Below are 17,302 nucleotides of genomic sequence, written 5' to 3'. Positions count from 1 at the left end.
TTTATGGAATGGTTCCAATTTAGAAAACTTAGTACTCGTGGTTTTGAAAAAAACCATTTCGAACGCCCTCGATGCCGCCTTGTTCTGGATTTGCCACCAAAGCAGTTTGTATAAAGAACAAACTTTTTTCTTCTGCTACCTGATGCCGTTTTGCGATTGCGTTTGCCACTCGCAACTCGCTGCAACTGCCTGTTGTTGTCTTGATGTCCACCGAACCGAATGTGTTCTGTTCCGAATGCGGGTTTTCTTATCGTCGCGAGCAGCTTTGCCAGCTAATTCGATCACTTCGGCGGCTGAAATTATATAACGCCGGCTAGGTGGACTGGTAGACTGGTACTAACGCGCTCGGCCTAGCTACCCTTGCGGGGAACTCCAGATCAACACGGTTCGAGCGGGATTTTGCCTTTCCCTTCACTTTTCCTCCTTTGCCATGTCCAGACATGGCTGCTTGGGTTGGTTTGTTGATGTGTTGTGATGCGAACCGATGTGGTGTACGGTTTGAATGAGAATGATCGTTACGGCAGCGGAGCGGGGATTTTTAAGCTGACTGGCTGGCTCGAGAATTACGCATGTGTGAGACTGCGACCAATGTTTCGTTCATTTTTTTCTTTTTCCTTTCCAATCGTGCTTCATTCTATTTCGCTGCTGCTCTGGTTGCCCGTTTTGGTCGGTACGATTTGAGGAGCACAAAATGGACCAATCAAAAATGGGCACATAGTGCATTTTGACAATGCTTGATATTTCACAATTATTCAATTATTTATCTCAAGAAAAATGAAATGTTATTCGTTATGATAGATGCGTAGATATATTTCCTATCAATTGATGCAAAAACCTTTGCGATCTATTGAGGAATGCTCGAGTTATAAGCGTTCCAAATCTTGCATTTTTTCCTACTTGTTCAGTGCCTAGATTTCCATTTCACCCCCTATATCTTCCGGTTAGACGTAGTCCTACGTCAAAAAGTAGCTCACTCGGTTCCATCAAAATGGGGAATCGCGAAATCTGACAATGGTTGGATGACGTCGGACGTGTTCCGGGATTATATCCGCAATGTTTTTCGCCCATTCATTGAAAGCAATAACATTTCAAAGCCGGTTTTATTCATTATTGATGGCCACAGTAGCCACATTAATTTAAACACATCACTGTTGTGCCGAGAACTGGGTATCATTTTAGTCGCGTTGTATCCGAACGTAACGCGAATCATGCAGCCAGCTGATGTCGCGGCCTTCAAACCTCCTAAAAATGGTTGGCCAAAAGCTGTTGCGAGATTCAGGAGTCAAAATCTGATGGCTTCTGTGACAACCATGAATTTTGCATTAGTGTTTCAAGACTGTCTTCGAAATTCTTTGACTATCCAAACCATTAAGAATGGTTTTAGGTCCTCTGGTTTATATCCATGGGATCAGACAGCAATTGATTATTCAAAGTGTTTGGGGAAATATACTAACGAGTCAGATTCCCTGGAAATAATTGAAAGAGATCAGTTGGAAACATCTGAGGAATCATTTCAACTCCAAGAAAGATTATTTACTGCCACGAACACGTTGCAGGAATGTGTTAAAACTATTGGCTCACGAAGAATTAAAAAGTTCAAGAGTGAACTCGTCTGCCTACAAAACGAAGATGAAAGAGCATTATTTAAATTTTTTACTATAATAGAGAATAATTTTCCTGAGTTTATTGAGACAATTCAGGAAAATGATCTCAACGATAACTTGCTATGCGACATCGACTATGGTGAACCGCTTGTAGCACCAGTAGAAGGAGTTTCTGCTGCAATGCAAGTTATCAATGACGATTCTGTACATAACAAGCCTCTTGCATCTACTTCCTTGGAAGCAGCACCTTCAGCCACGTTACAGCTGATGCAGCAGATCTAGCAACGATGCCTTCAGAGCCAGCATTGGGAAATTATTTGACGACACCTCCTACTCCAACGAGAAAAAATACACGAGAATATAAATCGAAAAGGTATCATGTCAGATGAATTCTCGCGTAATTTTTGAAAAGGTCCAATGTAACATTTTCGTCAACTCGAGAAAAATGAAGTTGAAGACCCGAACATTATTCCGCGAATTGTCTTAAAAGGTATCGATCTTTATCACTACTTTTACCACTAGCAGTCAATAATAACTCTGAAAAACCAATCGTAACAGTTGTTCCGTGATTTAAGCTTAAATTTGAAGCCTCGGAGCGAAAAATGTTACATTGGACGTTTTGACTGCCCCTGTTTGCACATTGGACATATTACGTTTCACGATAAGATTTTGAAACTAACTACTGAAGAACAATCGAAACAGCAGCATTTCATTCTAAAGACAGATTATTATTGTCATCACTCGTTGAATTGTACTGACATAGATAACAACACCTGAAAGAAACAAAAACTCAAAACGACCGAAGTACGACTTCGTGTTGTTTTGATTGCTTTGTTACTTTGGACGTTTCGAGCGTCGGAGGAAAGAGGCGTCTGAAGTAACAGCCGAGTGCTTAAAATCCGAATCTGTACATTGGATATTTTTTGCATCGGCGATTAAAAGATGAAGAAGATAGATACGTGAACGATTGTTTTTGTAATGCATTCAATGATTGAAAACTAATAGCGTGCATCCATTAACTCGATTTGTTTACATTTGTTACATAGGACCTTTACAAAAGTTACGCGAGAATTAACTCGAGAGTTCAAACAAATGGAAGAGGACAAGCGTCGTTTGGAGCAAGAAAAGGAGAACAGGAAGATTGCTAGAATGGAACGTAAACGGGTATCCGAATTGAAGAAACAGAAACAAGAGGAGGCAAAACGAATGCGGCAGAGTTTGAAGCACGATAAGTTGACCGGAGAAAATCATCGTTCGAAGAAAAGGAACTTAATCTAAAGTCTAACAACAGTACCTTATTAAAGCAAGATCAATATTGATCAATATTATAATTGATGGATATAAATGGATTGATAAGAAACATATAATATAGTTCAAACGGATTAGCATTCGATTGCCGTGATGTTTTAATAGTAATGATAGTACTATACCATAAAATAGTATATGTAGTTGTAGTTGTAGTTAGATACCAATGAAATATATTGCTTTTTGTTTTGAAAACAGTATTTTTTCACTTGTGTCGAAAATTAGAACACTTAGAGGTCGAAAATTGAAACAAGTGGTCGAAAATTAGAACAATAGAACATTACAGGGGAAAATGGATATAAGAAAATATAGAGGTATTGTATGATTATTTTTCTTATAAAACCAGATTCAATGAATGTCTATCTCTAACATTGGGACATCTTCCATGAAAAACCATACTGTTTTTGTGATATACAAACGTTTCTTTTACCATGAGCTGGACTTATGGGTCGAATTTTAGTGCCTTTACCCTATTAGATACAATTTTTGATCGGATTTTTTTTCATCACTTGCAGAAAAACGAGTTACTCTACTACATGGAGTACATATTTGATTACAAAAAGTTAATTTTCAGTCGTAATTAAAAATTTAAAAATATGTATTTATTCCTTTCGATAATCCATTGTAATTTTCGTTTCATAAATTAAACAAACGAAACTCAATGCCGTCACCGCGAATAAACCATTTGATCGAGATAAGGTAAGAGGGAAATTTGTCCAAACCCCCATTATACCTTCCGCAAGAAACCTATGCTCTAGTAGATAAATGAACATCATGGAAACGGAAAATGTTATAACTTCCCCTACATCACGACTGCTTTCAATTTTGGTCCTCAATGGAGTAACCAAACAGTGAAAAGAACAACGTGACTCACTTCAAGCTTTCAACAAAAAATATCAGCATCCTTGGCCAACACGTCCGACGAGTGGGAGATAAATATTCGAGTTCGCAAGAATATATATTCCACAGAACAGTGTCAACAATAAGACAAATTGTATGTCGCGAGATGATTACATCCTCCGGATGGAAGCACGTAACTTTTATCATAACGAATGGCCCCGTTTGCAGAGCGGTATCTCAAGAGTCGTATTCCCTGCGAGGGACACCTACAAACGCACAGAACAAATGGGTACCGCGTCCTGTCGGGGCGTAGCGATTAAATCATATAATCCTCATCGTTTAAATGATTTAATTTGATTTCTCGCCATTCCCTCAGTTTCTTGGATTTCTTTTGATACCACCGTGGAAAATCACCATCGTTACTATAGGCTCGCCGGTTGGAGCATCCGGGAGCTGGCTCAGAATTATGAAAGCTTTGTTTCATTCTTTTCCTCCCTGCCGAGCGTGAAATTGAAACCTGACACGCAACCTGAAGTTAATTTCCGCCGGAAAATGGTCGACCTCGTTCCGTTTGGTATGATTATTTATTCTAATTTTGGTGTTTTCCCACGGTTTATACGCGCCTATGCGGAAGTGCGTGTCCTTTTTAGGTGAAAAAGGGGCAGCGTATGTTTTCTACGTGTGAAAATATACGCCCGAAATTATGGGAACGTTTATGGTAATTCATGAATCTTCTATTTTGTAATATCATCCGAAATAGTTATCTCTACTCGGAAACCGTCTATAGACATAATCAAGTTTCGTGGATTTGTTTTAGAAATGACTGTCCCTCGTAAAACATAATTCCAAACCAGGAATGAGATCATCAAGATGGTACCATTTCCAGAAAATGTGACAAAGGTAAAATCGTAGAAAAGTCCTCGTATCATAATCTCTTGCCCCTGGTTATGTCATGCCAGTCGTAGCGACAAGCGGAAACAACTTTCTTATCAATTCGCCTTCCGGCATTCGCGGGGAGAAGGAATCTAGGAGCGGTGAGCCTTTGCACGCTGATAGTATCGTTCCATGAATAATTGTAAATCTGGCTTTCCTCTGTTTTCTAGCCACGTGGCGCTTTCGGCACGTTACTCAAAAATCATGGAAGCAAAATGCGTGCCTTCTCTCTTTGTGAAACATCCCAAAAGAGGGTTCAGCTGATGGACAAGAAAGAGTTAAACGATTGCAAGCCTGATTCACTACAAGCGATAAAAAGAGTGTGATTATTCTCACGTGCTCGATTTTCCACAAACAAAACACCATGGTGTACATAAAAAGGTGGGACCTCAAAAAGGTGGGAGCACCTCAAAACCAACAGATCGATCGCGCATGTTAATCACGTTGATCTCAATCCGCATGCGCCACCCAACGCAATCCCGTCAGCGATCCAACTTTCTGTCAGTTTCACGTCGTTCCCCCATTCGATCGGGTTCCGTTTCGGGTCCACAACGGTAGTAATCTAGCGAAAATAACAGTGATTTTTTTCAGTAATGAACCTTCAACCGTCTAATTGTGGTCTATGCGGAGTTCCGGCAAAGCTGAAATGTGCCGGCTGCAAGCTGATCGTGTACTGCAGTCCGGAGCATCAGAAGAAACACTGGAAGCTGCAGCATAAAAATGCGTGCTCTAAGCCATACGAGGTGAAATTACGGGGGGATCGCTCGGAGGGAAATATTTAACCACAACGTTTTATGATGTAGCATTTGGAGAAAAAGGCATTTTCCAACTTAGCAGCAGCCGATTTGCAACAGATTGATAAACGCTTTCGATATGGGATGCTGCGAGGAATGAGGAATGTTTTGGTGCCCACTATTCCGTATCGCTTTCTGTGCACTTGATTTTTACCTAATCGAGAATCGGAACGACCTGAATGAATGAAGTATGTTTATAAATAGATCTACGGTATGCCGGCGAATGAATCGACACTTTCACAACTTGGATGTGAATCGTGTTTTGGTGCATTTCACAAGCGGAGATGTAGTTTTTTTTTCCCCTGCAAGGTCACAAAATCGTTCTGGGTTCGAGTTTCAAACATGTGGATCAACCTATCCATTATATTGGGTGAACAAATAAGTTTTAAAAGATTTTATTTTGAAATTTACAGCCTATTGCCTTCAGATGCAATGACATGGCCTGTTGATTTACTCTCAAATACAGTGACTCAAATCCGTAATCGTACTCCACCATGCAAAGCTCTTTTCCCTTCTTTTGAAAGTCGAAAACAAGCTTTCGGAACATTCTATTTAGATAAAATGTCACATGAGAGTTAGAAAGTTTGGTGTCTGTTTTCAAAACAAAGGTTTTTATTTCTCTAAAAATGACGAATGTATGTGCTAATGTATGAAAATTGACATTAAAGAACATTAAATTTCTAAAAATAACGATTCTAAAAACCAACTTATGAAAAGACGGGTGGATAATGTCGGGGACATAACCATAGTGACGTAGGACTATACAAGGGGGACAGCTTTTGCTAAATATATATTTTAAATATATTGTTTTATTCTTCTCCTACGTGACCTGAAAAAAAAAATCTACATGAAAAATGGATTAGTTTACTGCTTACTCTTTACGAACATGTTGGGGGTTCTGAAAAGAACCTTTGGTGTTGTGTTTTTGCGTTTTATTTTTTTTACAAACTTGATTCTTGATTTTTTTCTGAAGGCTTTGTACTTATTAAATGTTCAACGCATCTTTCGGCGTATACACATATCGAACAAGTGCTCCTGTGGCCGAGTGGTTAGCGTCATAACTAACATGCCGGGTGTTCGGGTTCGATTCCCGTTCTGGTCGGGGGAATTTTTCGTCAAAGAAATTTCCTCCGACTTGCACTGTGATCACGCGTATTCTAGAGCTTGCCACTCAGAATGCATTGCAAGGCGTGTTATTTGGCATAGAAATCTCAACTAAGTACTAATAAAAAATGACGCAAGTAATACTACGTTGAGACGGCGAAGTTCCTCTAGGAACGTTAGTGCCATTGAAGAAGAAGAAGAAAGAAGAACATATCGAACAATCAAAATGATGGCTGTGATAGGGAATGCATAGATGGTCATCAGCTCATTCACTATCATATATTTCACTATTGAGCAGATTATCGTACCTTAAACTGTGGTTTCGGAGACGAATAAATTGTATGATTTGTAGTCTCCGCAAACAAAGTAAATAAAAATGAAAAAGAACTGAGGTTTTGGAGACGAACTCTATGATCTGTCGAGAAATAAACGAGCTATAAGCGTTCTGAAAAATCAACATCAAATACAGGGACGGATAACCTTCGGATTAAAGTCCTTTAAAATAAGAACAGAGCAGCAGGAAATACATAGCTCATCGTGTTTCTCCTTAGTTATTTCTCTATGCAATGCAGATGTAACGTCAGTCAATTTTCAACATCAGTTATCAACCAAAGAAAGCAGTTCTTGCTACCGAGAAAATTCGTTAATGCCATCTTGCATACAATGTGTTGTAATTTGAAGCCACTTTTAATTCGGAAACCATACATGGGTTTGTGAAAACTGAATGATCAATTTAAAAGACCCCAACCACCAATAAGTTCAAGAACAAGCATAAACAAAAAAAATCAGTTTATATTATATGTCATATTATGTCACTTTAGAATGCATTGGTATTGTGAAAAACTTTTAATAACTCTTCTTTGAAAGGTTTAATGGCCCTGAAAAGCGCCGTGTTTTACGGTGGCTGGTTTTGCCACCAAAGCAGTCTGTATAAACAAACTTTTTCCTTCTTCTACCTGCTGTCGTTTTGCGATTGCGTTTGCCACTCGCTGAAACCAGTTGCTCGCTGTGTAGTATTCAGCCATTCCATGCGAAATCGATATAGTGTTTTATATATTTTAGCCATCGAACCGAATGTGCTCTGTTCTGTAGGCGGGTTTTCTTATTGTTGTGAGCAGCTGTGCAAGCCAAGTCGAGTACCCCGGCGGCCGAAATTCTATAACCACTATTAGGTATACTGGTACTCCGGCACCAATCCGTTGATGCGGTGTGATGTGAAACGATGCCATACAACCACAGTGATTTACGGTTTGAAAAAGAATGATATATTTTTCAGTGGATCTGCGCGTTTTGTACTTTAGCGGTACACGGTCACAGGATAGAGACAAATCGGCAGACTCAGCCAAAGGGGCGAGTCCAACGAGACGAACGAATGAGCGTTAAAAGGCAGCGATGGCAAAAAAATACATTCATTACGATTTGTTCGCTCGTTGGATTCCCATGCTGGCTAAAAAGGGTCCTTTTCAAGATCACAAAATTTTCTTTAGTCTAAAGAGTTTATTGTTTTGTTATCACTCGATATCCCTATCTTGTTCGGCTAAACCTTCCTGTTTAGCGATTTGTTGCCACTCGCCACGGCTTTCACAGTTGGAAAATTTCTTCCCATCTAGCTTTGTGACATGTTTTACAGTAAATTACATTCAATGCGACGTGCCGAAGCACCACTCAGTGTCGCATTGGAGGCGATTTTAACCTGTAATTGAACATTTGCGATGACAGTGGTACAGTGTCGATTTTCAATGTGGGGTCATAATTTGGACCCCGAACAATATGTTTACAAAAATGTCCAAATAAATATGTCGCATTACAGGTCCGTCCAATTAGCTAAATGTCGACTGTACTTTCAATCTAGAAGCAAGTTAAGAATTGGTTAAAATTGAATAATCGGGAAAGTCCCCAACCATCAATAAGTTCAGAACAACTGCCAAATTCTCATACTCATCATATCCTGGCAAACAAATTGGGCCTGATCACGAACTTCACTTCACGGTGAAAAAGAAAGGATTTGTATGCGATTTGTCTGCATTTCATTCCGTTTTCTCCGTGAAGTGACGTTCGTGATCAGGTCCATTATAAAAAAATCAGTTTGTGTTTTATTAGAATATTATTTGGGATATTGTTTTAGAAAGCATTGAACTGTATTTCGTAAACTCTTTTTTGGAAGGTTTAATGGCCCTGAAAAGCGCCTTGTTTTATGGAATGGTTCCAATTCAGAAAACTTAATACTCGTGGTTTTGAAAAAAACCATTTCGAACACCCTCGATGCCGCCTTGTTCTGGATTTGCCAACAAAGCAGTTTGTTTAAAGAACAAACTTTTTCTTCTGCTACCTGCTGCCGTTTTGCGATTGCGTTTGCCACTCGCCACTCGCTGCAACTGCCTGTTGTTGTCTTGATGTCCACCGAGCCGAACGTGGTCTGTTCTGAATGCGGGTTTTCTTATCGTCGCGAGTAGCTTCGCCAGCTAACTCAATCACTTTGGCGGCCGAAACTATATAACGCCGACTAAGGTGGACTGGTGCACTGGTACTAACGCGCTCGGCCTAGCTACCCTTGCGGAGCAATTGGCGGATACACCTACGGGGAACGGTAGACCTGCACGGTTCGAGTGGGACTTTGCCTTTCCCTTAACTTGTCCTCCTTTGTCACGTCCAGACATGGCTGCTTGTGTTGGTTTGTTGATGTGATGTGATGCGAAACGATGTGGTGTACGGTTTCGATGAGAATGATCGTTACGGCAGCGGAGCGGGGATTTTTAAGCTGACTGGCTGGCTCGAGAATTACGCATGTGTGAGACTGCGACCAATGTTTCGTTTTTTTCTTTTTCCTTTCCAATCGTGCTTCATTCTATTTCGCTGCAGCTCTGGTTGCCCGTTTTGGTCGGTACGATTTGAGGAGCACAAAATGGAATCAAAAATGGGCACATAGCGCATTTGGACAATGCTTGATATTTCACAATTATTCAATTATTCATCTCAAGAAAAATGAAATGTTATTCATTATGATGGATGTGTAGATATATTTCCTATCAATTGATGCAAAAACCTTTGCGATCCATTGAGAAATGCTCGAGTTATAAGCGTTCCAAATCTTGCATTTTTCCTACTTGTTCAGTGCCTAGATTTTCATTTCACCCCCTATATCTTCCGGTTAGACGTAGTCCTACGTCAAAAGCAAAAAAAAAGTAAGAGCATCAATATTTTGTGTGGCCTCCTGAAGCTTCAATGAATTGTTGAAGACGTTTGGGCTTGATATCGACCAAGTTCTGGAGGTGCTGAAGCTCGATTTCGTTTCACGCCTTCTGGAGAGCCGTGAAATCAGTGTCCTTATTAGTGACACCATCTTTCACCACTTTGTTGTCGAGAATGGCTCACAGGTTCCCAATCGGGTTGAGATCACACTTCGTGGTGGCCATTCAAGGGGTTACACTTTGCGTGAACGGAAATTCGGAATTAGCACCAGATTTACAACAGCCCAGGAAAAGCATCCTCACGCCATTACATTGCTTCCTCCGTGCTTGACTGTAGCCTGCAAATGACTTTTTCGTGCAGCTTCTTGTTGAAATGCTCAAGTTTCGATTCGCCAATCCAAAGTACTTTTTTCCAAAAGTTTTTGAGTTTGTTAACATATTTTCGGGAAAATTTCAACCGTTTCAGTTTATTTTTCTCGCTGACAAACGGACGTTTTTCGTGAATCTGCTCTTGAGTCCACGCTCAGCTAGTCTGCAGCGCACGGATCTGGCCGATACCGCCAACGAGAGGTTTTCCTAAATGACTCTGAATGATACTTTTGGAGATTTCTTTACTTTCCGGATTCGTTGATCCGTTTGGTTATTGGTCTACCGACGACGGCCTCTTCCGGAACTGTCAGCAAGCGAATCGTAAGCTTTGTGGCTGTGCACATTTTCACGGACTACTCCCTGGCTTATTCCGAACTTCTCTGCAATCTTCCGCAGAAAAATCTGCTGCAAATAATCCTAAACAACGAGATTTATAACTTGCATGCTGATTTTCTTTCCACCCATTTCTTATTTTGTTGAAAACTCTCTGTGTAGACAACAACAATCGATTTTCATGTCATGATTTTTTTTTTGATCGCGTCAATTGAATCAATGAAAGATTGTAAATAATACCGCACAGCCCTCATGACATATCATAACATGTGGAAAGAAGGGGTTACTCAAAAGTTTTGAATGATTTTAATATTATTTTTTGGGGGTGAGCTTTTATTTTTGTCATCGAATATTTGCACAATTTAATTAAACAAAATGTAACAAAAAAAGCAAAATTTGTTGATTACTTGAGAGAATACTAGTTAATATGCAATTCTATGAAATTACGGTTGAATTTTTTGAAGACAGTTCTCAAATTTAGAAAAAAAAATTAAACATGCAAGATAGGCTTTTTCATGCCTACCAATGTAGTTTGTTTATATCAAAGATATAACATCTTGAATTCTACCAAAACACTTAACTAGCAGTTCATTGTAATTGAAATATTAATCAATGATTTGTTGTATAAAGTTTAGATTGAAGATCTTTGAAGGAATTATCACATGGCTTCTATGTCACTATGTCTACAATATCGTTAATTTTATAGAACTTATACTTACGTGTCTGTTGATGTCCAACACAAGCGTTGCCTCGATAGATTCTTTACGGTAAATCGCTGGAAAATATGTATCAACTATCTTCTATAACCTTTTTGAAATGAAATAGCCATCTAATAGCGCTTCTTTGCTGTTTAACTTCACTAAACGCAGATTGTGCAGCACTCGGCAAACGCAAAGGTATTAATGGTTTATTTATGTCAATTATGTTATCCATATGTTGTTCACTGTATATAGCAATTGTACCTGTTCCGTCCTCAGATCGTCATGCCATGCCATCAAAATGTACTCGTTCGATATCCCAATTGTGATGTAAACTTGTCTGTGGCGTAAATTATGAACCCGTCTTCTCTGTAACTAACAATACAATGTGTACCCTAACAAATTTCGTGTGCTTTAATCGCAAATATCTAATAGTCTTACTTTAACCCACAAACGCCAGCTCGCTCGCTGCGAAGAGGTCGGTCGATTCTTCCAAGCGAACCGGGACATTCCCAAGGACACGCCAATCTTCACCGAGACACCGCTGATAATTGGTCCCAAGTGGAACCTGGCCGAGTACGAACAGCGCTCGTCGATAGTACCCTGCGTGGGTTGCTTCGCGGACTGTCAGCTAGGGCTGCACCGGTGCTTGGCCTGTAATTGGCCTGCCTGCAAACCGGACTGCCCCGGACTGGAGAACGCAAATCTTCACGCGCTTGAGTGTGGTATTCTGAGTATGGGCGGTGGACCCAAACCAAAAGATAATCCAGACGCTATATTCGATTACTATCGATACGATGCACTGATTGTGCTGAAGTGTTTGGCTCTGCAGATACGAAATAAGGCAGCGTTCGATCAGATGATGGAGCTGGAGAGTCACTACAGTGCACGCAAGGGAACGCAGTACTACAAGGAAGCTGATGAGCGAACCGTGCAGTACTTGCTGAGAAACTTTCTGCAACCGCTAAAGAGGTTGGAAGAGAAACAGGGTAAAGTTGTGCTTCCGGTTTGTGACGCAAAGGTTCTGCACATGATTAGCGGCATACTGGAGGTCAACGCTATGGTGATTCCATTGTCGAACGGGCGGGAGATCTGCGGACTTTATCCGCTCGGTTGTATGCTGGAGCACTGCTGTATGCCAAACTGCTTCTACACATTTGACTGCTCCAAAGGGATGAAGCTTACTTTCAAAGCGGGAAAAGACATAAAGAAAGGTATGTAAATTAATTCACTCAAAAATGACTTCATGCCTCTTGTGGTTGGTATTTCAGGAGATCATCTGTCCACAACCTACACACACTCCCTGTGGGGAACCCAACAACGTCGTGAGCATCTTAAAACCAACAAATACTTTGCTTGTACCTGCGTGCGGTGCACGGATCCAACCGAGCTGGGAACCTACCTTAGTGCCCTCAAATGTGTGGGTGTTGATGAGAACTACTGCAACGGCTATCAGTTGCCGATCGATCCGTTGAAAGAGACAAGCGATTGGAAGTGTAATCAATGCCCGGTTCAGGTGCAAGCCGATCAAGTGAACTTCTTACTGTCAAAAATTGGCGAAGAGGTTGATGATGTGATGGAGCGTAAATCTTCCGTCCGTGAAATGGAGGAGCTTATCCGCAAGCTATTTACTTTCCTCCACCCCAATCATTACTTCCTGCTATCGCTGAAACACTCGTTGATCCAGATGTACGGACACCTCGAGGGATTCCGCACCAACCAGCTGTCGGACAAAATTCTCGCCGAGAAAGTCGAAACATGCCGGGAAATGATGAAGATCATCGACATTCTGGATCCGGAATCGTTCCGACTCAGCTTGTACGCCGGGGTTATCTTCTTCGAGCAGCAATCAGCTCTTGTTGAGATCACTGAAAGAAAGTTACGAGCCGGAGCTACGAAAGGTGATGCTGATGTACGGAAGAACTACAATGAGGCCCTGCATTGTCTCATGCGTGCCAAGAAAGTTCTCGCTAACGAAATGGGAACCCAGCAGGGAAAGAAGTTGCTAGAAGAAATCGTGAAAGCAACTGAACGGGTCGAGATGATGATGTCTTTCTGAGTATAGGCGTGCGCGATTTATTTTTGAGCGATTCCATTTGAATTCAAAAGTCGATTTTTTTGTATTCCTTTTATTTGGTTCAAATTTTTCAGACGCATTCTTCATGACCAAAAAAGAAAAAAATATTATCACCGGTTCTCGATTTTGACTCTAGCCTTACTTTTGAGAAGGTTCTAAAAAAAATTGCTTCAAAATTCTCAAAAATATATATAACTCAGAAATGATTGGTCCGATTGATTTGGTGTCTTCCGAAACGTTTCAGGTTACTATTAGAGTTATATGGAGAAAGTATGCATTGTTAAAAAAATGTTTTATTTTCATTTTATTCCGAACACAAACCTTAAACTCAATTTTCTCAAAAAGATGTTTTTGGATTTTTTGATATGTTGCAGAGGACAACTATTGAAGTCAATTGCACAGTGCGCCAAGAAGGAGAAATAATGACAAAATATGTATAATTTTTTAAAAATAAAGTTGGATTTTTCAAAACTGTTGAAATGATTCTTATGGATGTTCTTCGATCCGATTTAGAAAAGTACGCATGATTTGCAATAAAAAAGGTGCACAGCAATGTTTTGCAAATTGCTACCCTTCTTGAGATACAGTGATTTCGAAATAAGATTTACTGAAAATCAAGATGCTGAACGATGGGTGTTTCGTTCTTGACACTTTCAGGACATGACATGAGACGAGTAGCGAGACGTAACTTTCAGAATTATTTACTTTTTGTTTGTGTGTGCGGTTATGGTTTCATATAAACTCGCTGAGGAAAATAACTGAAGGAAAAATAAGCAAATATATATTCGTGAAAAAGAGTGCACACCCTCCTTTTGATTTAGCCAATTACATAATCAGCGTTATTTCTCGTCACCATCGCCATAAGCTGATAGTACTCTTTTCCCCGCCGATGGGAGCCAAACAGAAGTACATTTTGCTTGGAAAAAAGGCATTGATTGCGCAGATAGAAGCGAAAAGATATACTGAAAACATCCTTCTGCACTGTTATGATTCGACAGTAAAGCGCGAGTAGCTATTTTTCCAACGAATGCATTTGTTACCAAAAGATACGATTTGTTTTGTAAACAAATTTGTTTTTTCACGAGCAATGGCCGAACAGCAATTTTGACATTGCGGTCCACCTATAGTACAACGCCTTGCTGAAAATCGCCAACTTTTGGTCGTTTTCAGGTGTTTTTCGAGTTTATTCAAACAAGAATTTTTTTTTCTGAAAGCATTTTTTTTACTATCATTACAGTTTGATAATAGTAACAGTAATCGGTTTCGAATATTATTTATTAAGCTTGATATGTTCATAATCTGTTGTAGTTGCATAGAGAAAGAAAACTTGGGTTAGTTACTCTTCCTTTCGCCTTTGAGCCCAATCGAACAGTTCCATTGCATTTTTGATGGGATATTCACGTTCTTTTGCTAGGCTAGCCCTTGTCGCCATGCGTTACAGTGTTCTTCCTAAGCAGGGTGTCGACTCAAAATCAGAAAAAAATTCCCTGATATTCCAGTAATTTTCAGAAAAATTCTAGATGTAGACTAGTAATCGAATTCCCTAATGGCACTTTAGCTTTAGTTCCTATAACATTTAGTTAGCTTAAACAATGAATCCATTTTGAAAGATCAGTTGCATCTCGCGTAATATAACCAATTCACGTTGCGCCCCTCGCAATTTACCTGCCTGGTGGCCTTTTTAGAACGGAATTCTGACGTATCCAGAGGACGTAAATTTGTTCATTTGGATTCCGTAAATGCGCTATGGGACGTAATTAATGATTAAAAATGTAGCTCTCGTAGGCCCATTGAAACATGACGAAGGCCTACTTCCGATTGTCCTGAATGAACAGAAGTTTTTTGTTTCTATTTTTAGGATTAGACTAAGAGAGTTGCAATACCATGAAATGGCAATGGAGGCCACTGGCCCAAATATGTTTTGATCATATGGGGTGATTTGGACCACCCCTTTATCTCAAAAATTACGGCTCAACTTGGATTTTTTATAATGTCATTTCCTTCTATTGTTGAACCGTATGTACCTAAAGTAAAAAAAACTTTGGTAAAACTTCACAAGTAGAGGGAAACGGTAGCATAAACACAGCAAGCATTGATTATGTATAACATTGATTTGTTGATATTTTGAATACAAAATAATAACTGTCAAGGTTTTCCCACATTGCAGAGTTAGTTTTTGTAATTCAAACATTCACAATTGGCGGACCAGACCAGAATCAGGACGATAGTTATAACTTTTTACGTTATAGATATTTTCAACGGTATTGTTTTGATGACATACTTTGAATGAAAGAACTTTAAAAAAGTGCTGACCAGTTTCTGTTTAAATAATTAAATCAAACCTTATGTCCCGTGTATCAAATTACACGAGAATGGAAGGATAAGAGGATTAAACTTCAGAATCCCATATGGGAGTAGCTCAAATTATACTGATCGTGAGGTGGATAAATTCGGGTTTGTTCTGAGATATAGAAGATATTATTATTCATCAGAATTGTAGGAACGGTTCATAAAAAAGATTCTAAATATTTCTCAATATTCAAACGACTAAGACAGAGCTTAGCACAAGAGTATGCGAGATTTCGAATTTTAAACATAATAGTCATGTTTTATCTCTAGCGTAAAATTACATTCCTATATGTTCAACAACTACATTGTTCCCGAGCACCCAAGTATTCCTCCTCATCTTTGAGCCAGCATTTGATTCAGCAAACTAATCATCGAGGTATAATCGCAAACTTGTCATTCTAAAACATACGATTAATTAAATCGAATATTATCTCATACGCTTTATTGATTTTACCTGCATAACGTTTAAACGTCCGAAATTATGCAACCGACACAACGTTCAAACACCCGACATTATGCAACCAACATGACTTTTAAAAACGGGAATGAACACTTCCACTTCACGGAGTTCATTTTTACACGCAACTGTCCGTGACAATGATGATAGACACAAAAAGATTAAGTGAAGTGTACGTGACGTGCCAGCGTACGTGGCAGTGATGTTCGTGATCAGGCCCATTATTTATTGAGAGAAAACAAGTGTAGCTCAGTATACAATGTGACATTTTTTATTTAGACCGTATTGGTTTGGAAATATTAGGCGATTTGCTTAGGTGGTCCGAATTCCCCCCTTTTCCCCTATATTTTGAAGAAATCCTAAATTATGAATCGATCAGTAAACTCAAGCAATGTGTTGCATTTTACATTGCTTGAGTTTACTGATCGATCTACTTGAAAATTCGATTTTTTCATTCAAGAATGGTGATTTCTAAAACGGGACCATGATCATTTTTTGGACAAATCATGATCAGAGGTGGACCATAATTTCTCTTTGAGGAAAATCGTTCAAAAACATAAAAATATGAATTATTTCAACACCTTATGGTAGTACAGGTCGGACTCGATTATCCGGAGTATTGATTTTTTTTTCACTCCGGATAATCGAATCATAAAAAAATAAAATTAAAAAAAAATCTAGAATGAGGAAAATAACTATGATTTGCACTGATTTATTTGTATATTGCAGTGTCGTAGCCAGAAATTGTCTGGCGCGTTCTGGGGAAAGGAGTTATGTTTCGAAAATCGAAAAAAATAGAAGTGGGTTATATCTTTGATATAACCGCAAGGTGGACGTAGGACTAACGTTGACTTAGCAATCAATAAGTAACAAACATATAAATCTTAGACGTTTCATCTTTCAAATAAAGTGATTATCATACCACTTCGTTCATCCGGAAAAGAATTATTAACGTTCGAAGGGGGAATCGATTCCTCCTCGGAAATACCCAGCGCAAATAGTACCCACTCCCCAAGCCCCGACAGTTGGAATCATCGTTGATCCGTAGCAGGAGTATTAACGCTTGAGACTAAAACGATACTTCGAGAACCTAACCATCGACCGGAAGGTGAAGAACGGCAAAAATGGATGCTCCGTCAGTGAAAAAGATCACAAGCGCGTAGTTAAGCAGTTTAGACGTGATCCGAGAAGTTCGGTCCGGGATGTCGCCAAAGCTGAATTTGTCAAGTTCATTCGTCCAGCGGACCAAGC

The 17,302-nt window shown here is 39.6% G+C and overlaps 1 protein-coding gene across 2 annotated transcripts; it reads left to right on the top strand.

Annotated features, from left to right (window-relative positions):
- Nucleotides 1-5,197: 5,197 nt before the first annotated feature.
- Nucleotides 5,198-13,694, top strand: LOC129768370 (SET domain-containing protein SmydA-8). 2 transcript variants are annotated; one of them, XM_055769980.1, is made up of 4 exons: nt 5,198-5,425; nt 11,340-11,366; nt 11,629-12,382; nt 12,440-13,694. In XM_055769980.1, the coding sequence occupies exons 1-4, from the start codon at nt 5,276-5,278 to the stop codon at nt 13,225-13,227; spliced, it is 1,719 nt and encodes a 572-aa protein (XP_055625955.1). In that variant the 5' UTR covers nt 5,198-5,275; the 3' UTR covers nt 13,228-13,694. The 2 variants fall into 2 exon arrangements, with proteins under 2 accessions (XP_055625955.1, XP_055625956.1); XM_055769981.1 differs by lacking the exon at nt 11,340-11,366.
- Nucleotides 13,695-17,302: the final 3,608 nt, after the last annotated feature.

The sequence above is a fragment of the Toxorhynchites rutilus genome, chromosome 2, assembly GCF_029784135.1.
Source record: "Toxorhynchites rutilus septentrionalis strain SRP chromosome 2, ASM2978413v1, whole genome shotgun sequence".
In the NCBI taxonomy this organism is placed as follows: Eukaryota; Metazoa; Arthropoda; class Insecta; order Diptera; family Culicidae; genus Toxorhynchites; species Toxorhynchites rutilus.
This window is presented reverse-complemented; position numbering and strand designations above follow the sequence as displayed.

Excerpts from the sequence above, each read along its gene's own strand:
- LOC129768370 (XM_055769980.1), top strand. The coding sequence starts at position 5,276 with ATGAACCTTCAACCGTCTAATTGTGGTCTATGCGGAGTTCCGGCAAAG. Across the intron at positions 5,426-11,339 it reads CGTGCTCTAAGCCATACGAG|ATTGTGCAGCACTCGGCAAA; the intron begins GTGAAATTACGG and ends CACTAAACGCAG. Across the intron at positions 12,383-12,439 it reads GGGAAAAGACATAAAGAAAG|GAGATCATCTGTCCACAACC; the intron begins GTATGTAAATTA and ends TTGGTATTTCAG.